Below are 24148 nucleotides of genomic sequence, written 5' to 3' on the forward strand. Positions count from 1 at the left end.
CCAACAACAGAAAGCCATTTCAATTTCAAAGATGTCGTTAACAACGACGTGTGCTAACAAGGCGAGCAAATGACGTGATGCGAGACTGCCTGTTTTCTCCTCGAGCTTTAAGTGCACGTGGTTAAGCATTGAACTAGTATTTCTGTGGTATACAAGTTTAACGTCACATATCTTGCACTGCACATTAACTTCATCGTTCTTGTCTAAGTACTTCCAGACATCACTTTTCTTGACTGACATGTTGCAGGTGTAGCAGACGGTTCTGTATTTGTTGTGCTTTTGCTTTCGGTGTAATAATATGTCCCTAGAGAGTTGCCGTAGCTGCCGTAAAACAGCTGTTTTTTGCTGAAATCTGGCTCGGTGTGTACTAAAGCTGAAGCCGTGGCCGGAGAAGTCATACGTTTGTATCCCGTTAATTATTTCCCTACCTAGTATATTCAGTTAGGTGAAAACAAAAAGCTGGGTCACACATGAAACGCTGTGAGTTCAAGTTTTGTAGCCTAAAGCAGAGCTAGCACAGGTGAGCGAGTAACGAAATGTTACTCGAATAATGGGGTCAACGGCGAGTACTCGAGTACCCATCCCTATCATGAAATGAGTCTGTCGTTACATCCCTAGTTGTGTAGACTAAAATCTCCACATTTGGATTTCAACCTCATGCTAACCTCCTTAACTCACCCGGGCGTTGCCCCTCACTACAAGACCCTGAGACAGTAGACACACTTTACCCCACAGTGTGTTGATTTATGCAGAGTGTATTTTTGGAGGTGCAGGGCATGGGGGTGGGGAGGTTGGCTGAGGGTCATCCGATGGAAAGAAGAACCATGTCACCTGCATGGACTAATGCTTTTACCTCCCAGAAGCCTCAGTAAACGCTGTCTGCCTTGATACTGTGATATTTCATTGCCATCACCCCCCCCCCCCCCCCCCCCCGCCATTGTTGTCCTACCGTTTTTAAAAATCATTTCTACTTTTGTTAAAACAGCCAGCGTCAAAAAAAGCTGTGATGTTTAAAGCACGGTCTGCGAGTTCAATTATATTAATTTGAGCTCTCTTGCTGTATTTGCCTCCTCCACTCTTAGCTATACTTTAAATCTTGAGCTGAGCAATCATATCATCATCATGTGTTTCTGTGTTGGTGTTAATTTTGTTTTTGTGTGTGTTAACCGAACCTTGCCCAAGACGTCGCTCGAGGCGTCTTCACTGGTGTCTGCAGCTGTGAGCCCATCGGCCCTCTGTGTGCTTATGAGTGTGTGTAACCTCACTGTGACATATGCCGCTGCCTTTCACAGTATTTCTCTCCAGTCGGTGACGTCTATACAAGGTCAAACAGGGAGAGAGCATCTGTTGGGCAAGGCACACTATTTGAGGACCTGGGTGCACTCACAAATATACACACTGACACACAGCTATAAATGCTTTCAAAGAGATCAACATTCAGTTTCTTCTCTTGCATCTCTCTCTCAGCCTTTTTTTTTCTCTCAGCACACAAACACTAACCATACAAGTGCTATATAAAAACTCCAGTGCAGTGACAGCAGCAGCAGATAGGGGCTGCTGCAGGACTGTGGGAGCTCTTTAGCCAATCCGATTGGCTGGTTGTTAGGAGCCCCAGCTTCCCACTGGCAACATCTCCTTCTCCTCCTCTCTTTTTCTCCTGACGGTCGTCGTCTCTCACCATCTCTCCGCGTCTCCCTGCATCTCCCTTCCCCCCTCGTCCTCGTCCTTTTTCTGTGGGATTTAAAAATTGGCTGCAGCCAGGTGCTGGTTGTGTGTGTGTGTGTGTGGTTGTGTGTGTGTGTGTGTGTTTGTGCTGGAGCAGCGGTGGAGAAGCAGAAGGGAGGACACTGAGGTTTTCACCCAGGCGGCGGCAGAAGATGTGCAGTTGTTGGTTACGAGGCTAGAGGACACCTGGGAGGACAGGCTGTCTGTGGATGTATACCCGTAGAGAAAAGGACGGCTTTTCTTCAACATCTGGACGAGCTGCCGATGAGGTGTCTGGTCTGCACTTCCTTTAACGTCACTGTCTGTTCTCTCCGTCCCCTCTCTGTGCATACAGCTGTGTGTGGTGGTATGCATGTATAAATATGTGTGCGTCTGTGTCCGTGCAATTCAAAGATATGGCGTTTGCCGGCATGCATAGCTGCACGATGTGATGTGTGTGGTCAATTGAAAAACTGCGACAATCCTAAAAATCAAGAATCAAGAATTCATCCTGTCTTCTTTTGTTTTCTGGCTCTCTCTCCTTTTTTTTCTAGCATTGCTGTTCGTGCAGTCATAAACTGTGCTTCACAGCCTTCGCTAAAATGGTGTCAGTTTACATAAGATGTTATTCCAAAAAAGATTCCTTACAAGAAAAGACACAGACAAGCTACATATTGGAGAAACCTTCACATTCCATGTGAGCATATGTACAGAATATCTTCTCTGGCTGAAAGCTATATTTTCTCTTTGGACGGGTGTGAGCGGCATTTAATCTCAACCGGTAGGCCAAAACCTGTCAAGGCAATTCAGCAGGAGGTCGCTCTAGAGTATGCATGTGTGAGAGGACATGTTTTTCATTTGTAAATGCATGGCTTGTAACCTCATACCTCCTGCTGTCGGATGTGATAGTCTTTGCATACTGAATGTTGTGTGGAGAATAAGTTCTCCTCCTCTCATCCTCTCGGGCCTCTTTGCTTTGGGGATGAAGGGAGGAGAAACAATTCATGGACATTATCTTACTGTGTGTGTGCAGCACAGATATGTTGGCCTGCTCTCAAGTCTTCTTCCTTCATTTATATATGTGCCATTTTTTTTTGGACTGTATGTTTCAATCAGGGAACTTAATGAGAAAGACGGCAAATAATTAGCAGAGGCAGAAAGATGAGATGAGATGAGCTGCTGTCCTCTGTGGCCCCTTTTTCACCCAACCCGCTGACAATGCACATTTAGACCCAAGGGGATCACATGGTGAACACAGCGACCATGATTTGTGTGCGCGTGTGTGTGTGTGTGTGTGTGTGTGTGTGTGTGTGTGTGTGTGTGTGTGTGTGTGTGTGTGTGTGTGTGTGGTAGCCTCTGCTATTTTGCTTTGTCCGTAAAACAGCGATCCAACTGTATGAGCTACGATACTGATCTGATACCTTGGCTATGGGTATTTTGCCATTAGCGTTACCGATCAGATCCCAGTTGTTAATTTAATAACCTCTATTTCTCAATGTGAGGATGAGACTGTGAATCATTTTTTCTGGAAGGTAGCATCAGGTTTTGGATATTTGCAAAACAAATTTAAATGAATAAATATACCGGTAATCTGAAATTGTTATCACAATCTGCCCACCACACTGCGCATCACTCAACCTGTGCTGTCAAAGTGAATCCTCATGGAGCTGCTTTGTATGTGCAAAGCAGCTAAAGCTCTGCACTCCTTTGTTGTCTATGTTTTAGTAGACTGACAAAGTATTTCCTTGGGGCAGTTAAAATGTAGTTGCTGGTGTGTGATCTGTGGAAGTTTTTTAGCCTGTAGGTTGTTTCACTGCACTTTGTGGTAACCTCAAAGCTCCAGGTGTCTACAGTGAAGCTCATAGCTTTTAGCATTCATAAATTCTGCTTACACATGTTCTTGAAAATACCAGGCAGACTGTTTTAGAAATGATTTATGTGATGGCAAACTGTACAGTCGTTCAAAGTGTTTTGTCTCTTTCAAACATAACTGGAAAAAGTTTCTTGCGTCTTCTTTGCAATGCAGTGGACAAAGTGAACTGCTCCTTGTGTGCTCGGGTTGGTTGGTCTGCACGTAGACTAAACCACTGACATGTTTTTATTTATAAGGGTATTCTCGGTCTGCTTCCATCCTACCTACAGAGATACATACTTCAAAAAAGTAATGGAAGTTAGCATCTTCGCTCGCAGAATTGGGAAAAAGGGCGTTCAAGTATGCTGCTCCCTCTTCTTGGAATCGGTTGTAAGATACTTTAAATGTTCAGGAGCTGGTTTCCTTGAATGTTTTTAAAGGTGGTCTTAATGATCTGGAGGCAGAAACATCTGACTGTAGATGTTTGAGCTAACTCGTATTGCCCCTTTTTGATCGCCTTGTTGCTGATGACTTCTGACAGATTCTGATGAATGGTTCTTTTTGTGATTCCTGTGTTTATGTTCATTGTTGTTAAGTGTTTTATGTCTGAAACCCTGTAACTGTGCTGCAGCCTGTCTTGGCCTGCAGGACGCTCTTGTAAAGGAGATTTTTAATCTCAATGAGACTTTTTCCTGGTTAAATAAAATAAAATAAATAGGACAGCTGTGCAGATATTGCTTGTTGTCGTAGAAGGGGTCGGCCATAATAAGCATGAAGTACCTCCAAACTGCTTAGCCGTTGTTGTTAGCTTCCTCCATGCTATGTGGGCTCCCCTTAGCAAAATGCACAGGCCTATCAGTGACAGCTATGTAGCGCACACGTGTGATAGCGTTAGAACTAAAGTGAACAAATCTGCATCATGGATCGGTCTTCTTTAGTCTCGTTTTTACTGCCAGTCTTACAAGCTGTACATTCTGAATCAGCTTGTTGCAACTCTTTGTTGGAGCTACTCGCTGTTTGAGACTAATGTTTAAACTCATGTTGACATTTGTTGTGTGTGTGGAATCCGTCAAATGTAAATATTCTCGTTGAAGTTAAAAAGTCTTTAGTTAGTTTGAGCGCTGCTCGTCTGCACCTCAGGAGTCAGTATTTGGAAATCCTTTTAGTTTGTTCCATTTTTTTTTTTTTTACACAGCCGATCTTTAACATCTTTCCAGACTTGTGTTCCATGCATGTTTGTTATCAAATAAAGCAAATACTTATTCTTCCACTTTGCTTTTATTTAATTATATATATATCGCCTCTAACAACAACTTTGTAATTTTTGTAACGTTGTGTGTGTGTGTGTGCTTTGCATTGAACTCTCTCATCCTACCGTACTTAAACAAGTTCTGAAACATTTTTGTGTCATAATATACGAGTCGCTGTGTTTGTTTACATCTTAATCAGATGTTTGAAATGTGTCATGTGTATCATGATCATGTTGAAACGCGTTGACAATCCCACACTGAATGTGTGATGCATAACAATGTTATCAGAGAGCTTCGGATTTTCAGCTTAAGACTTCCTCTCCACACTTCATTTTTCCTGTTCCTGAAGAGCACCTGAGTTTTCTATATTTATTTTGTTTTCTAACCCAGTGCAGCACTCACTCACTTCTACGTTCTTTTTCCTAAAGCAAATACTAATTTCTGTTTTCTGTCTTTCTGTGTTTCAGGGGGGGTGGTTGACAAGGATTTGCGGCACTACCTCAACCTGCGCTTCTCTAAGGGCTCGGTGGACCACGACCACCAGCAGATCATCAGAGACAACCTCTACCTCCGCACTGTTCCCTGTGAGTTCACATCACCCCCCGCCTCCAAAAGCTCACTTTCAAACGGCCTCTATCACTCCTTCAGTTTTTTTTTTTTACTCTTTGATCTCAGCTCCTCTGCCTTTGCCGTGTGTCTGTAATTGTCTTTTTCATTGTGTCTCTTTCTTAGATCATCATTTCCCCCTCCCTCCTCTCTTCATCATTACTTCCTCTGTTTTTATATTTCCATCTTTGCCCCCCCCTTCTTCTTCTTTTTTTTTTAATCACACATGATCTTTCTCTCAGTGCCTCCCATCTATTGCTCGTTTTCTTCCCTCAATCGTCCGGTTGCTGAGCTCTCTCAGCCTGAGGTTTCCATGGCAACCAGTCTCTTGTCTCTAGGCTTTGCGTTGCCTTGACGCCCTACCCCCTTCAGCACACACTCGACACGCACAACTCACACAACGATATACAAAGATATTTACATGTCATTCAAGGGGAATACATTTGGAAGATGCTTCTTTTATGTGTGTGAGGAATTTAAACCACAGAAACATCATCCTGTTGGTGTGTGTAGACGTGTGTGTCGATGCTTACACTGTGTCGTCATTTTGTGGTTTGATGCCTGTTGAGGGGGCTGTACCAATACAGAGATTGACGTTGAGGGAACGCCGTCCTCGTCGGTGTCTGCATGCTGTCAAATACAGCCAGCAGCTTATGAATTAGCTTCTCTGGAGACTGCAGCGGCCCACTTCATGTGACTCCTTTCATGCACGTATGAAGGGGAGTCTATGTGTGTGGATCTGTGCTCTGTGATCTGGTGTTTGTTGAAAGGCTGTTATTTCATCTCATTAACCTCATGCTGTGTGGTTGTTTAGCAAGCAAAGGTGGTTTGAGTTTAATGAACTAGCCTTTTTGGCTGTTTGTGGACAGACAGATCTGAACCAGTCAAGCCAGGATTTGATGTGATATATCATTTTTTTTTTTTCTGTAGGCTGGTAACCTCTACTACACTAGATGTCCTCTGTCGGTGTGTTGAGCCGCTGACACAGAAGCGATTGTTTCACACTCTCCCACAGCTGCACACTTCCTGAGCCTCTCTCTCTCTCTCTCTCTCTCTCTCCCTCTTCTTTCCTCTCCTCTCCTCCCTGACTACTCCTGTCGTCTCCATCTCTTTGCTTTCACACTTTGCTCCTTCTTATGTCTCCTCTGACTGTCCCTTCTCATTCTCTCTTCCTTTCTGTCATCATTTTAAGTCAACTCACCCCCTCTCTTTCTCTGCTTTTACCTTTGACAGCCTGTTTTTGCTGTGAAATAGTGAAGGCAGATTGAAAAGGTAAGGATTGAGGTGACAGGAAATAGCTCAAGTTCCTCACCCACTTCAACCCCAAAGATCGGCACCGGCCCTTTTTGGTAGCATGAACCACAGATTTGTCACCAGGTTTCATATTAGCTGCCATTAGGCACGTATGAAAATGGAAAGCTAGTCACTGTGTGACGTGTGAGCAGTAATGATATCCCCATAATTAACTTATTATTATTATCTTATCACATAATAAAGCTGATACACTGTTGTGAAGATTATAGGAATTCAAACCCCTTAGACCTCCTGCATGGCGGCTTTGAATAATACGCTGAATATTTAAATTAATAAAATAACATTTAACAGACATTCCCCAAATTCCTCTCCAGCTGACGTCCCAGATTTAATTAGCCTTTGGTCAACAGGCCAACTATGTCGCACAAAATGCAGTACAGTTGGCCCGAGGATGCCACAAAAAAACATTCTCTGCATGACTTCCCGGCATTCAGAGACACACAAAGGCAAGCGTTGCTCAACCATCAGAGTGACACAGCATCAGACTGCTAAAAAAAACAGGGGATGAGGTTGCTCAGTGCTGCGCTGCTCGTGCCCGGCAGGCTGTTTGTTGTTGTGGTTTGGAGCGTTGTAAAATCAGTGTGTTTTGTTTTTTTTCCCCTCCTCTACAGTGCTCTGACCATGCTGTCAGTGCGAGTCTGTCAGCTTGACAAGCAGACGCCACTCTGCATCACAACATGCTGTCAGGGCTGAAGGACGTGGGAGGAAGTGTGTGTGTCTTTGCATGTGAGTGTGTGTGTGTGCCTGTGTGTTTGTTCATGCAGCCAGGAGGCTCACATGTTGACATCAACTCCTGCATCCTGTTACATCACTTGGCTTAAGGATTTGCCATTCTTTGCCCTAAAAATCATGAATTGATTGTGATAATGTTATTAATAACTTTTTTTACATGTAGTGTTGTTGCCTCCAGGAAGCTTGCGAGTCTTTTTGTCTGTATGATTTGTCTGCGTATTTCTTTGCGCTGGTTTCTTTTTCACATGCACTTCTTATCATTCACTTGTAGGGATGTAAAGATCGATTCAAAGGTGTCAAGATTCACATCGCTACTCTGAAAAATGAATCGCAGTACTATCTTGAGCGTCAGCAGCTGTAGAGCAAGATGGCGGTTGGGCAGCTGCAGAGCAAAATTTTGAAATTGAGGGAGGTGGGAGGGAGGTGTGGAAGCATTTTGGCTTCCTCAAGACAGGAAAAGAAAGAGGTGAGAAGACAACAGACGGCCCGCCCCCCCCAACGGCACCCCCCGCCCCCCTTGATGGTCAAGTTCATTTTATTTTCTATATAGCGCCTGATCACAACAGAAGTCATGAGGATACCTTTCCAATAGAACAGGTCTGTACCGCCTCCTTTTATTAACCAAACTAATAGCCTCATGTTATTTATCTTATTTACACGACGCCATGTCATTTCTGTCTCTACATGGTCGCACGTTTACAATTCTCCTCTGCTCTCTGTGTCGATGCACACACATACACACACACACACACACTTGCGCGCACACAGGTGAGCACACTCTCACCAGCAGAGGCCTGGGTGTGTGTGGTTGTGTCTGACGGACGCACACGCTATAATAAAAAGTCCATAAGAAGCATCAGAAAATAAAGTAGTCGGCTTAGTTGACTTCTGACTTTTCTGGGCATGTCTCTCTCTCTCTCTCTCTCTCTCTCTCTCTCTCTCTCTCTCTCTCTCTGCTGTTACTCAGGGGATGCGCTGTTAGCCCCCCCGCCCCCCCCAGAGCTCTAAACCTAGGGGAAACACTGGACATGCCTTAAAGAGAGCACAGAGAGCGCTCCAGGGCAGTTTTTTGGGGTTCGGTGCCTTGCTCAAGGGCACCTCGGCAGTGCTCAGGAAGTGGACTGGCACCTCTCCAGCTACCAGACCAAACACAAATGCATATTTTCTTAAGATCAGGATTAACGCTGATTTAAGACTGATATTTAAAAACAGGAGAATAAACACATTTCTCAAGATTGGATTTGGATTGTAAAGCAGATCAAACAATTATACCAGAGGAGATTTTAGGATGAATTTGAAGGGAAGGGAATGAAACTTTAAAACAGGCATCACCTGTCACTGTTTGATAGTATGCCTAACTTTTAAACCCCTTTTACATCAGCAATTTTCTTGCACTATTTCACATCATTCTAAGGCAACGTCGTCAGAAGACGAGTCTGATCTTCTGCCAGAGTCCCGGCTGATGATGAGGGTTTAAGAGAAGCGCCTGAGATGGTTCTGCTCACTGCATACAAACAGTGAGAATGGTTCTTTGATGTGAGTGATATGTGGTGTAGTAGTGAGAAGATCTGGAAAACATATAGGGAGAAGCAGAGAGGGGAGGGGGAGGGGAGAGGTGATGGATTTAGACGTGAGCAAAGAGGAAAAAGGGGAGAAGATAGATGTAGAATAGAAGAGGAGATCAGCAGGGGAGAAAGACCAGAGTGGACAGAGGATGGAAATTGAGAAGGAGAGAATCGATGGGATAGGATGGGAAGAGGATGGAGGGATGAGCAGAGTAGAGTCATGGAGAGCAGAAGGGCAGACGTGCCCTGAATGGGGGGTGGAGAGAGATATGAGGGAGCCTCGTAACTTATTCCCAGGAGAACCATCTCCTCCCCACTACTCTACTCAGAGGCATCAGTAAAAGCCTCTATAAATAGCTTCAACAGTGAGCAGCACGTTCCTTTACTCAGTTAGCCTATAAATACATGCAGCTTCTGTCACTTCACATCCACTCCCCTGGACGCATCCTTGCCCTGCAGCTTCTCAGCCTCTGACAGGGAATCCTCCTTTGGAGACTGCAGAGGAGGAGCAGATTTAAGATGTTCATGAGAAACATGACCGAGATTGCTGCGGATGGTGATATGGCCGACTGACCTCGCTGATGATGATATCTGTATTGGAGATGGCTTTAGTGATGCTGAGAGTAAATCTGATGAAAATGAGCCCATTTTCACCTCAATGCATGCTGGGGATTTTAATGCCTCATCTAGTAAATCCACTTTATATGCAGTTTTTTTTTTATGTTGCATTTGTGTTATGTGTTCATAAAAAGAGAAAATCATGCAGTGTGCAGCAGCTTCATGAGATATTTTGATGTGCAAACACCTTTAAAGTCTTTATATGTGATTTTTCACACTTAAATATAATATAAATCAAGTATATCCTCTGAAAATAACTCTGTGAGTCATGACTGTCTACAATGGGTGTAACACCCGAGTCCCACTGTCTGTGATGTTTTCAGAGTTTTCAGAGTCCTATCTTCACTTTGTTTACATCGCCAGGACGGCCGGCTGACTCCTCCCCTCGTGTATAAAAGTTGTTTAATTGAGGGACTAGAGAAAAGAAGAATAACATACTGTACTCACTGCTTAACTGTGTTTCTAGATCACGCTCATTTCAGGTAAATTTACATGCAGTGTGAAGATACCAGCATAATAAAGATCGCTAGCATTAGCATGCTAACACAACAATGCAGCGCGAGTTGTTTTGGTTTCATGCTGGTGCTCAAGGGCGACATCTGCTGGATCAAAAAAATCACATATAAAGCCTTTAAAGGGATTGGCAAATGAAGATAGACCACTTGTGTATTTCTGGAGGGTATAAATTGTAGCTAAAATGTGTGTACAAAAAAAACAATGAATGTACATCAGTGACTTTCAGATCTCATCTGACAGTCACTGATGTCAGAAAAAGCTGCTTCACAAAGGTACATAGAGCCAAATAAACACCATCCGAACAAACAGCCAACTGGGCAGTATCACTTGAGTCCACCAACTCATAACACTGTATTGAAAACCACTTACACCTCGACATCTCCCGCTCCAGCTGCCCCATTGCATCTGCAGAAAACCAAGAGACTCTTGTGCCGCTGTGTAACCAGCAAGCTGTGCAGCTGACATTATTTCAGTCTTATATCTATAGTCTGAGTCTCTGAATAACATCTGGGCCACTGCAGTCATCACTTCCTTCACCATCCTGTCACTGGTGAATGGCTTCTTGTATGTTAGGAAGAGCACCACTTAGAATTTAGCCTCTATTACCCTTTGTTGGTTGGGTGAATAGAGAGAGCTGGTTTTTTTAAGTCTTGCTCTGAGCTCTCATTCACCTCTTTCATTTTGTAGCATGCTGCTTGCAGGAATGTCCCATACAAAGTTACCATGGACTTTAGTCTTAAGTGTGGCCTATTTTTTGCCAATTGCAAAACACTGGTACCACAGATGAGGCACAAACATGTGTCCTTTACATTCTTAAAAACAACTCTCTTTCCCACTCCCAGTGGAAATACATTTTCTTTACATTATCATCTTTGTTGTCCATCATAAATCTGGTTGAACAAGCTTCCTTATATTGCTGACTGCCTCACTTTAGCTCAGCTACTTGCACAACAGAGCTGACTTGTTGCTAAATTGCCGTGATTGGTAAGGTACAGTTGCTGCCAAATCTGAAAGGAGCATCACTTTTTTATTGACGGCTGATAGGCCTATCCAATATGTTTGTATTTGAGAGGATGGGGCTTCTGTGTATTTAACTAAAGTGAAGTATAAAGAGGCTTTATTTTCACATTTCTTTTGTACTGTGAACCTCTTGGCGAGCTACACAAGACCTGGCTGTGAGCTACCTGTAGTTTCCAAGCGATGTGTTGGAGACACTGATAAAGGGCCAGGTTAACACTACACCCTGCTACTACTGGATTTATAACATTGATTTTCTGATATATTCCCTTTCCCCCCCGTCCATTCAAATCAGTTTATCTTTTGTATTTCTGCGCTGTGAGCAGGCTGTGAAGTCTGTTTCAGGCTGTAGTGGTTTCTCATTGTGTAAATAAAGTGACAGTTCTCTCAAAGACTAAATATTTATTAGAGCACCGTGATAGAGAACAAACCATATGAAGTATTTTTGTAGGCCGACCCTGAAGTATCATCTCCATGGGGGTCTAACGAGAATTCTCCTCTGGGATGTTTTCATTAGGTTTTGGATCATTACAGAAAATAATCTCTGTGTTAAACACGTTTCTGAAGCGTAGGCGTTTTGTTCAGCAGGATAATCTTCACAGATGAACGCCATCTTTATGATGTTTGAAGCGGCCGACAGAAGTAAAAAGCTAACGTTATGCTACAAGCTAACTACACCATGGTGGGATGATTGTGACGTCACTAGCGTTATGCTTCAGACGATCGCCGATAAACTAATCCACGTAGCTTAATAAATAGTTTACTAACATAATATTCACCTTAACCTAAAGATTAAACCTACAGGAGACATCTCCGACTAGTGAGAGAGTTCCCGCCCTCTGTGTCCGGCGTGATGACCTTTAATGTCCCCGACAACCACTGTAGTCACATTTAGCCTCTTGTTAGCAACCGCCTTTTTAAAGACGAGTAAAAACTTCAAACTTCACAAGTGGAGGTATTACCTAACGTAGTTTATGTGCTCTAACAGAACACCAACATCTCTTCAGCTTGTGTTCACCACAGACCTTATTTCAGGAGTCTAACCACAAACCCGTTGGCTTTTAGACGTTAGACCCCGTGGCGTTTAAAGGTCCCATATTCTGCTTTTTCTGGTTTTATTTGCTCTTTAGTGTGTTTTCCAAGTGTCCTGTGCATGTTTAGGCACATCTAGGGGCGGCTGTGTCTCTGGTGGTAGAGTTGTTGCCTCTCAAACCGGAAGGTTGATGGTTCGATCCCCAGCTGGGCAACATGTCCGACGTGTCCTTGGGCAAGACACTTAACCCCAAATTGCTCCCGCTGCTTCGGTGGTGGTGTATGAATGGGATTAGTTACTTCTGATGGATGATACTACATCGTGATCACTACCATCAGTGTGTAAATGTGTAGAAAAGCGCTTTATAAGCTCAAGACCATTTACCATCTACGTATGTGCAAAAACTCAAAGTCCGCGGAAACGCGCTTCTCCTACGTCCTCCTGTTAGCTGTAGCATTAGCTGCATGTAACGCTCGGTTCTAGCCCCCCTCGATAAAAAATTTGTCAGTCCGATGTCATCGTCAGTGTGAGATCACTGATCTAAGCCCATTGCCCAGCTCGTTGTGGCCCAGCAGCTCATGTTGCACGCCCGTTAACTTCTGTAGCACGCCCACGATATGCCGCAGCCTGCGGTAGCACAGTAGTGCTAAGGTGCTAATGTTTATGCTCCCCTCGGACGGAGCCAGTGGCTGCATTCCCAATATGGTAAAAGGGGCGGGACATTTCCGAGAAGCGTGCTGAGCAACTGACCAATAACGACAGAGCGGATCGGCAGACCAATCAGAGCAGACTTGGCCCACGTGGGGTCTAACAGTGTGGGCTCAACAGAGTGTAGCTGACGGACTCAGAGCGTAGAGGGAGCAAGGAGGAGCAGTTCATGAAAACAGACACTTTTTTCGGACTTCAGCTATTGTGAAAGTACAAAAGTAGGAACATAGATTAAATATAAGAACCCCAAAAAGGGCAGAATATGAGCTCTTTAAATACTAACTTACTTTTAGAACTTTTTATCCTTACGTTTTAGGACTCATTCCTCTATCAGAGCATACTGATTCTTCAAGCTCTGTTAACCGGTCATGTAAAGTGCCAATGACAATGTAATCCAAGTCACTTTCGGTATTTGAGCGCTCATTGCCTTAAATCTACCCGGAACCCTTCCCTTAAAATGGACATTATTACTGTCTTCAGATAATCAAGTTCAGAAAACCAGTGAAGCAGCAGTAATTGTCGTTGAGAGCTTTTGTGGAGTCTACTCTACAACTCCATCTCATCAGTCAGCATCAGTCACTCAGCAGAGGGACTTCAGAGTGTGGCTAATGTCGTTTTCACTGTGATGGAAAACTATGTTCCAATAAACTGCTAAATGTAAACCAAGACTTTAACAGTTACAAAAAAAGAGTCCTTCTCCTTATAGTATTATAAATACTGTGTATAAATACTTAAGCTAGGGACATACTGGTGATCCCACATCACCCACTTCACAGTGAGTTTGACCTTTGACCCTCAGGTCGTCGTTTTAGAGCTCCTGTGAGGAAGACAAAAAGACTCCAGGTCTCATTAATACCAAGTGCAATTAATATGTTAAACAACAATTAGCTATTTGTTGCTCTTTTTGCAGTTGAATTGCACATTTGCACACCTCCACTTTGCACTTTAATAACTTGAATTTCCATTCTGGTCCGGGCTCTTGACTGATTTTATTGCGCTGTTTTTATTTGGTTTTATATTTTGCTGTGTTGTCTGATTTTCCAATTCGTTTTGGTTTATGTTTTATGATGTTGTCCTTGTGTTTCTTGTCTTCTGTGTGCTCCTGTTGCAAAGCAAAGTTCCTCTTGTGGGACAATAAAAAAATCTGAATCTGTGTTCATCTACAATGTTCAATGAATGGGCAGCAAAGGGTGTGTAACAGATTAGTGGGGATTTCTTTTTTTGAGTGCGCTTGGAGCCAGTTTTATTTGCCAGACATGTTGCTAGCATTGTTACTTTGAACACAACAGTTTGACAAATCCAACCCCAAGTCTTGAATTTTAATCTGACATTCTGCTAGGTTTACACCTGTGAGGCTGAGGATGGGTTCAAAAACCCCATGATGACTCTCTGCACTACTCACTCATTTGCACTGACCATAAAACAACACAATTGATGATGTGCGATTAATCTGGTGTAAAATGTGATTTCTGTAATAAACTGGGGCTCTGATTGTTCTATTTTTCTATTGCGATTTAATAGGCTTAGCTGATCGAATGTTTGTGTTTCACTTTTCTTTTGAGTTTGTGTTTGCTTGCTTTAATGTGTGTGAGAGAGAGAGCTACAGCCTCTCTCGGGGACTCTCTCCTTAAAGGGTTGATTTGTCGGCTTGCTCATGTTAAAGGGCTGGCTGGCATGCTTTGATGTGGCTCTGTGCTCCCTGCAGTTTGATTGGCACACTGGATTAATGTTGTTCCACAGATAAAAGAAACTGCAAGGGAGTGATGTGAATTTCATGAAATGAGAATAGCAAATATTGAACGTGGTTAATGAACTGGTTATGTTTTCATGTTGCGTTGCCTGTTAAACTCTGGACAGGTTTCATCTCATTTAATCTTTCCCTCAGTATGATGCTCTCGCTCAGCAGCCAATCATAAACTGAGGCTCTGCTCAAGCTCTTTCTATTTGTGTTCCTGTCTCCCTTTATACTTCCCTCCTAACATTCCTCACCCTGTCTTGATCTGTGCTACATGAAAGATCAGAGTAATGTGCAGCGGTGAGCCAGGTGTTGTCCTGTGATGCTCAGTGATCGCTGACACCTCAGACTGCATGACTGACTACTTTGGTTAATCTATACTGCTTCATGCAAACACACACATACAGCTGCACACACTCCATACCATACACTACACACCAGCACAATGTGTGTGTGCAGTATCATGAACCCCCTTCTGTCCTTCTGCCTCTGTCAGCTCTGCAGACTAACAAAAGGACTTTTCAGCTTTGGCTAATTTCATCACCACAGGACACACCTCAGCAGGTAATTTATCGATATCAACCCAGCTCCTCCAAACGCTGATCCACTGAGCATCACAGTTGTCTTTACAGCTGATGGTGAACCTGACTGACAGACACTTAATTGAAGAAAATGAAAAGCTGATGAAGCTGTTTCTGATCTGAATTAACTCTGTGCGATGGATTTAAATGTTCATGGATCCTTTATTCATGAAACTCTTTTGTTTTCCCCCAAAAGTATATTTATTGAAAAATTGAAAGACATTACCTCCCAATAAAACAACATCCTCAGCTAAAGAAAGAAAACATATTTAACATTGAATATTAATTAATAAATAATTGAAATCAAGAACAGTGAATCATTTACCCACATTAAAAACATTATGATGTAACATTTATTCTAAAGATGTATTTTTGGGCTTTTATGCCTAAATTGGAGAGACAGGATGTAGTTGGAAATCTGCTGTACATGCATAGAGAACTGAGTTTGAGTTAACAAATTCCCAGGTGTCTTTGGCAGTTCTTCATTTCAGCTCAATCATCCTTTGAAACTCTTATCTTTGATTATTAGTACACTTGAAAATGAGTATATAACACAGAGCTAAGCACATTTTAAGGAGGTTCAGTTTAGTTCTGGTATAGAATTTAAATGAGTTTGGGGAGTTGTGTTTAAAAGTTTGGGGAACTCTAAAACACAAAAGATGATTTTTTTTGCCTCCATGTGCTTGTTGTTACATCACGCATATGTTATCTCATTGGGTGTGCTTTGAAAAGGTCAGAGCATACTGCGGTCAAAATGAAATATTTCAAACTTTAAGCTCAGCATCTGTGGCATTTTCTAAGTAACTAAACAGTTTTACCATTTATCATGTGTGAGCAACCTTAAGCTTGCTGTAACAAACTGAGCGAGGAGGAGCCATATTTCCCATGCGTCCCACACACTATGTCACTGTTGACTGTGACTAGACCGACTCTGTGGGGGGGACAACATCCTCCTGCTTATATTGACAGTACACTGGAGAGATGACATCCATCACAGTGAAACCTCCTCTAGGTGACCAGTGCACACAAGGTGGGAAAACGTGTTTATAGTCTTTATTCAAGAATGATTTCAACTTAGTAGTTCAATCAGTGTAGTGAACAATTCAGCCCCAACAGAAGGCACAAAAAAACAGCCCTTTAGACAAAAGAGAAGTTTTCACTTTCTTTGCTGTCTCTTGGATATATTTATAAACCTAGAAGTTAAGAGGGGCTCCCGTATGTGCCCACCTGTGCCTTGTACCTCCCCGACGAGTAAGTCTCTTCTTGTCGTCTCTCTGGTTTTGGAGAAGCCAAGGCTCTATAAACCCCGACCGGCTGGTTCTGGCTGAATGTTCACTTTCAGATTTGTTACTTGACAGCCTGCTGGATGACAGATCACCGTCCTCTGACCTCTGCACATCTTTCCGCCCGTCTCGACAGCCAAGGGTATACTCAGTCATTCTTGTAGTCGAGGGTGTCTAGTTTGCAATTCTTCAATTTGGTCTCAAATAGTTCTTAGTCTGTCAGAGCTCCTGCATATGTTGTGGGCTGGACTTGGATTCCATTTCTGTCTGCAGATCTGAAATTTCTGAGAGAAGTGGAAAACCCCTCCTGTGTGTATTTAACCAACAATAACATTAAGTCCAAGGAGCACTTCATACAATTTTCTTGCAAAATGCTTGGCTTTACCAGCGCAGAGTAAGTTGCCTTATTAAGGGCCAGGGTCCACAGATAGCGCTGGAATCATTCACGACCTCTGTTTCAGAGCGCTTCTCACCACCCCTCAGTGTCGCTTGGTTAGGTGTGCATAAAATGTGCTTTTAATTCGAGGAAATATCACCAAGAGCTGAGCGCCGAAACCGCTGAACTTCATTGTTTTTTTATTGAGAACAAGCACTGCCAGTGCAAAAAGAGCTGTCTCTGGACACAGGCCCTAATTCCCAGTCCCCTTCTCTTATTCCTCCAGTATTGGGATAAAGTGGACCCCCTATCACCTGTCGGCTTGAACACCAGCAGAATTACTCTGAGAAAACCAGGTGTGACTCTCTGTGGCCGGGCTGTGACAGTCATTGATTGATGAAGTGCAAAGAAGCAAGAGGCACAGACCTGCAACACAAAAAGAATCGAGCTGAGGTCCTCTAAGATTCTAAACAGTATGGCAGTGTATGCATAATGTCCAAGTGCAGTGTCTGACATAAATGTCATTTTTTTACTCAGCGAATGAAGACATTGCCTCTTGTTACCATGGCAACGACGTGGTGTTTGGGTAGCAGATGCTCCTGTCAAAGTGTCGCTGTGTCTGTAGCTGGGCTTTGTAGTGTAAATAAGGTGGCCCATGTGTGTTTTTTGTGCTCGATCATTCTTCCTATAGACTGTCTGTCACATGTCACATCTGCCAACAGGAGAGTAGGAACAGGAGGATAAGGAGGTGGGATCAAACCCCCGAGAGTGAGACGTGTGACACCAACGTGTGAGACTGGAATGAGCAACAGAAGAAGAGAATAACGAGTGAAGACGAGTGGATTTAAAATAAAAACACACAGAGAGGGAGTAATGGAGACAAAGACCAACAGCAAGAGAGAAAAAAAGGATGGAGGAGCAATAGATAGATAGAATAATGAAATGAATACTAATGCAGCACAGTGTGTGTGTTTTTATGTGCGAGAGAAACAAATACAGACAGTCCTGTCTGCTGTCTTGCTGTTGTGGTGCTTTTTATACTCTGTTCTGAAAAGGATTCTGGGTAAACAAGTTCAGGGTTTTGAGGACAGTGTATTAATGTTTCTTGAAATCGTGTATGCCCTTTTATAGTCCCTGCATAATTAGATTGAAAAGCAACATTTGAATCTCTTGCACATCATTGTATACATTTTCGACATATCGGGAACCATTGTGATTTTGACTAGAGTGTAGGGAGGGTTTGTGTCCAGCTGAGCAGCATGGCCAATAGAGCTGTGCATCTTCACTGGGCTTACGATTTGATTCGATTCGATATCACGATTCATCACGATTCATCCTCAATTTTCTATATTACTGCACATGGCTACATTTTCATAAACAGAGACAAACAGAAAAAAACACGACACCAACACAAGAGTCACTGAATTTCCACAACCTTGAGTGTCTGCTTCAAACAGACACAAGAATCTGATTTGCTGGGAACTGTACCCACATGGAGTCATTTTCTCTTTTTTATTGATGGCAGCTCTTTCAGCAATTCACAATATGTCAGCGCTGGTCACGGGGGGTATCCTGGCTTCATGCTGTTCATCAGGAGGAGGCTGTGGCATACTGTTCATTTGTATACGCAGCTTATACATCTCAATTCAGAAGAAAAAAAAATTAACCATTAGTAAAACAAAACTTGGCCCTCTTAAAGTTTGGAAACACATTAAGCCCAAACTACAGGTGTGCTATTAAAATCTGCATCTGAATGTTTAAATTCTCCTCATCTGTTCGCCTGGGGAAATTGTGAAAGTGTTCAGCTTTTAGATATATTTATATTTATAGTAACTGTAAGCTTGAGGTATTACCTCTATATCTGTAACCAATTCTCTCTAAATTCCTGAGCCGCCTGATGACTCTTTTGGTTGAAATTATAAAAACTAGAAGACGTTTGAGAGACCGTTTGTGCACACAGAAGCTGATTGCTCAGTTGGGGGAATTCAATTCATTCAACCTTTATTTATACTCGAAAGATCATTGAGGGGCAACCCTCATTTACAATGACATCGAGTCATAATAATAATAGAAATAATTAGAAAACAGACATTAAATCAAAAAGAAAAACAGGGGACAGATAATACAAGACTACTAAAATCAGTCTACAAAAGGCTAAAATGTACTGAGATAATTAAGCGAGTACAAAACTGCAATAAATAAACACATTTATGTAAAACAGTTACAAACGGAGGTTGGGAGGCTTAAAATCAGGTTTCTAAAATGCCCAAAAGGTAAAAGTTAATTTCCCTCAAGAAGATGCTGTATGTTGTTCCAAGAGTCCGGTGAATGTGACTGTTGTTTGTTTCATACAGGTAAGGTGCACAGTCCTTTACTTTAAGTAGATTTTTTTGTTTTGTAAAAGGTCAAACTCAACGCGTTAGATGACAGAACGTTATGACAGATGTTTTTATGTTATAACACACACCCCATCGTTCCCACACATGCTGAGATGTATGGTTTGACCACCTTCCCCCACCCCTTTATTATGATAATCAGTCCATTGATAGTCTATTTTTAGCTCTGAATCTCCCCCGCTCTATTTCTCCCACTTGGTGACTTCCTGTATAATTATACAAACATATGCAGGGGTACAAATGCAAATTCTTAAACTCACTCACAAGCTGCTGCTGCAGGATGCACAACAAGGTTTAACCTATCATGCTTTCTCCTTTTCTTGTATAGTCTTTCTCTGTGTTTTTCTCTGCATGCCACTCCTCTGTCTCTCTATTATTCAGCGAAGGTCTTTGTCCTCTTATCATCTGACACCCAGCTGAGTTATTTCAGTATATCAGCTTTTTTTTTGTTTTGCCTCCAAATGGAATTTTCTTGTCATGTTTCTGTGTATTTTCTTCATTTTCCTCACACTCCCACCAATGTGAAAATGTTCTGTATTACTCAGTCATCATGGTTTAAAGGCAGAGAATGTTTTAACCTCTAAAGTGGCAGCTCCACCGCTTTTCTTTTGCTATTATAGATTTAAGTCGTTTAAGCTATAAATCTCTGTGGTGCTCATACTCCTACTTGCAGCTTCACCTCTGAGGGGTTTGGATACACTGGATGATTGCAATGCAAAGACCATTTTGGCTCACAGTTCGCTTTATCCTTTAATAGCAAGAGCACGACACCCAATCAATAGTCAGCAGCAGCAGCAGCAGCAGTGCTGTTTGCTGAGGGGAGGGGTCGCTGTCATGTCTGACGACAGCCTGCTGCCTTATTTGAAGCACCTGTGCTGCTTGTTCTGCTCTTTTATTAAAGCGATTTTGAGGGAAATGTGCAAAATACATAAAAAGGTAACGACGCCGAACTGAACCAAGACATTTCAGCCCTCATCCACAAGGCACGCCACCATAAATAATGGATTGTATTCTTATAATTTTTTGACCTCTACCTTGGAGTTTTCAGAATAAGAAAGAGGAGAGAAGATGATAAAATGGATGAAGAGAGAGAAAGTTAGCAGCAGAATACAATGAGTATGGATTTTTCTTGAGACAGGCTTTGTTATCATTTTAAAGGTTTACTTCACCGTTATTTAGTGGTTGTTGCTAAGGGTTATTAAGAGAACGAGCAGAGAGCGGAGGAGGAAAAGAGGTAATGCTGTAAGCTGGTCTGTGAAAAAAAAAATATGTGAGAAGGAAGGAAAGAGGGGGAAAAGGAACACTCACACTATCTGCCTACCTTGGCAGATAGTTGATCGATATTACCAGCTCAGATGCACTCTCTCCCTCTCTCTCTCTCTGCTCTGTTGCTGTGTCCAGTGAAGGAAGCTGTGGGAGAAGGCCATTGGCAGGTCATCAGTATTCCAGCAGGCTCTGCCTACTCCGGTGTGGGCAGAGAATAATTTCATTCTGATCTTACAGATCAATAGCTGTACTCAGTGGAAGGCGACCAGCCCTGCCTGGCTGTCTGAGCTGCTGCTGCAGTATTCAGAGTAGCACTACACAGTGGATGGATGGTCCTCTTCAAGCTACATTTTTTAGTTTAATATTCAGTAGAGCTCATAGAGGGAGCTCAATTGTGCTGGTCTGTGAGCTTCTTCACAAGTCTTTAAATGGATACAAGAGACACAAAAAACCCTTAATATACACCATCAGTGTGAAGCTTATAATGTAAAAATGTTATAAGGCTGAGTCACAGAAGTGGTGAGTCAACTCAGGGGGTGAGGAAGATATTTATTACTCCTTATGATATAATGCAATCCAATACATCAACACACGCACCAAAGCCTGAAAAAAATACCACAGGGTTATGGAAAAACTTCTGAAACTGATAAAATACATTTTATACTTCCTAAAAATAGTAGTCATTTTTTTAAAGGTCAACAAGTGCTCCAATTACATAACATTATAAATAAATGTACATTAGAATTATATTACATCATTTTTCTACAGTTTGCACATAAACTAAAGAATGAATGAACATGAAAACATATGTATTTTGATTTTATTTTAATCCAACAATTAATTAGAATCAGAATCAGAAATACTTATTAATCTAACCCTAACCCAAAATATGAATCAAATAGAATAGGAATGTAAGTAAGATATCAATAATAGGTACAAGAAATATTTACACGAATAAGAGTCAGATGGAATATATACACATATTTTCAAGATTATTGCACTGTTTGTTTCAATATTGCTTTGTTATCATGGACATATTATTCATTATATTGCAGTTTTTATAAATAATGAGTTATGGTGGAGGTTACAGTTTTTCAGTTATTTTTATATTTATTTTATTTTATTTTATTTTATTTTATTTTATTTTTTTTATTTTTTTTTTATTTTTTTTTTACATTTACATCACATGTATAAAAGAACTATGAATTTACAGAGGCTTCATATCTGATTTGAGATCTGTAGGTAAAAAAACATTAGGACTGCAGTTAGGTGTTATTTAGCCCAGAGTGAATTCTGCTAAATTTTTGTTTTGTTTAACCAAAGTAATCCAAAATAGTCAGTGCTGTGTGAAGTTTGACAAAGAGAAGCTGCAAACTGTCACTATTAAAACAACGTACACATAGATAGAACTGTCTTCAGTTTGGTGTTTTTTATTTAGTAAACGTATAAGAAAGTTAAAAATAGATTCAAATAGATTCAACTAGTTGCTGACCATGAATCCATTTCCAGTTTTTTGCACAGGAATGCTATTGGGTCTACTTTCAGGTGTTTTCTCTTGATTTTGTTAGTGTGGGATGACAGTTTGTAAAACGTCCATGGTATCAATCAATCACTCAATCAATTTGTATTTGTATAGCGTCAACTCATAACAAGTGTTATCTCGAGACACTTTACAAAAAGCAGGTAAAAGACCTTACTCTTTGCTATATTACAAAGACCCTAGAGGTACTCTACATTCATGAATTATTTTTATTACAAGACTCGATTTAGAATTAGAAATTGTGCTTTGCTGTCATGTACAAAACCAAAAGAAATACTGAAATAATACAACCATCCCGTCATCACAGGGGACAGCTCACATTGCCACATCTCCTGGTAACACTTGTCTCACAGGTGTGTGTGTGTGTGTGTGTGTGTGTGTGTGTGTGTGTGTGTGTGTGTGTGTGTGTGTGTGTGTGTGCGTGCGTGCGTGCGTGCGTGCGTGTGTGTGTGAACTGTGACACAATTAAATCAACAGTATGGTCATATTTTGTAGTTATAAAAAAAACTTTTGTGAGTGTTTCACCATTCCCAAATATATTAAAGTGACTCTTTGTGTTGATCAGAGGTATTCTACTTCAAACAACATGGTGGCACACTCTCAGGGCGCGGTCACACTGGTCATCTGTACCCTGCTGTACTCAAGCACGATTGCCCCCCCGCTGCGCCATTCCCTGCCGGCCAGCGGTCGTGGTCGTAATACAACACATGCATGCTCAATGTTATGATGAAGCGTGCTCAGTTGACAAACAGGCGGACGAGAGAGAGAGAGAGAGAGAGAGAGAGAGAAAGAGATAGACGCGCAGTCGAGTCCGCGTCTGCACATCAGAGAAAAACTCAGAGCATTACAGCTACTTTACTGACTTTACAGCTTATTTTAAGCCATTTTAATCAGACACAGCCTCAAATAACATCGGAGAACAACACAGAGAGCATGGCAGCTACTTTGTGTCTTATATTGAGTCATGTTATTCAGATACAGACATGAAACTCTGGATTTCTCCTGAATGAAGGCTGTCAGCGTTGTTTACCTGCGTGCTTGTGCTCGAGCATGAAGTGTACCGTGCTGAAGCACACCTCTCCAAAGTGTGCCAAAGACAAGGAAGTGCACCTGAGCACGATGTGGAGCGGTCACACTGGCTAAACGAACTGGACTTTAGTGTTGAAGCGTGCTTGGGCACGGTACGGATGGCCAGTGTGACCACGCTTCAGAGACACACTCACACTGTCTCTCACACACCTGTGGTGTTGTGTGTTTATAGTGAAGTGTCCAACTGGACAGAGATCAGCTCAAGATGTTCACACAGTGGGAACTCTGCCAACATTTAGAGTCACAAAGACAAACACACTGTTGAGAACACACACGCCTGCACACACACACACACACACACACACACACACACACACACACACACACACACACACACACAGACACACAGACACACACACACACACACAGACACACACACACACACACACACACACACACACACACACACAGACACACACACACACACACATAAACACACACACACACACACATACACAGACACACACACATACACACACACACACAGACACACAGACACACACACACACACACACACACACAGACACACAGACACACAGACACACACACACACACACACACACACACACACACACACACACACACAGACACACAGACACACAGACACACACACACACACACACACACAGACACACACACATACACACACACACACAGACACACAGACACACACACACACACACACACACACACACACACACACATACAAACAGACACCTATGCACACAGTGTAGCTGTGTTGGTCACACTAATAGACTCTTGGTGTCTGATCGTGTGGTTTCACTTCCTTACTAACGAGGTGATGCTGAGCAGCCGTCTCATGTCTCAGTGGTGAAGTGTTAATTCAGTGGAAAATGTTCAGTAGATGCACTACTGGAACAAAGTGGTGACAGACGATCAATAGAGATCTGCTGATTAAGATATCACACTCTGTGAAATGAGAAGCTTCCTCTCCTATTCACAGCGT

General features: G+C 42.3%; 1 protein-coding gene across 7 annotated transcripts in view; it reads left to right on the plus strand.

The window, feature by feature from the left end:
* The window catches only part of magi2b (membrane associated guanylate kinase, WW and PDZ domain containing 2b), a 92965-nt gene that overhangs the window by 22119 nt on the left and 46698 nt on the right, over nt 1–24148 (plus strand). For 6 of the 7 annotated variants that reach the window (XR_010666712.1, XM_065957360.1, XM_065957362.1 and 3 more), the window contains exon 2: nt 5274–5390. Coding sequence is in view for 5 of the 7 variants with exons in the window: in XM_065957360.1 (XP_065813432.1) it covers nt 5274–5390 (117 nt within the window). In the remaining 2 variants the exon portion in view is untranslated. Of the gene's footprint in view, nt 1–1581; nt 1995–5273; nt 5391–24148 lie in introns of those variants that run through there. The other variant, XM_065957359.1, reaches the window with a different exon arrangement.

The sequence above is a fragment of the Labrus bergylta genome, chromosome 7 (genome assembly GCF_963930695.1).
Source record: "Labrus bergylta chromosome 7, fLabBer1.1, whole genome shotgun sequence".
Classification (NCBI taxonomy): Eukaryota; Metazoa; Chordata; class Actinopteri; order Labriformes; family Labridae; genus Labrus; species Labrus bergylta.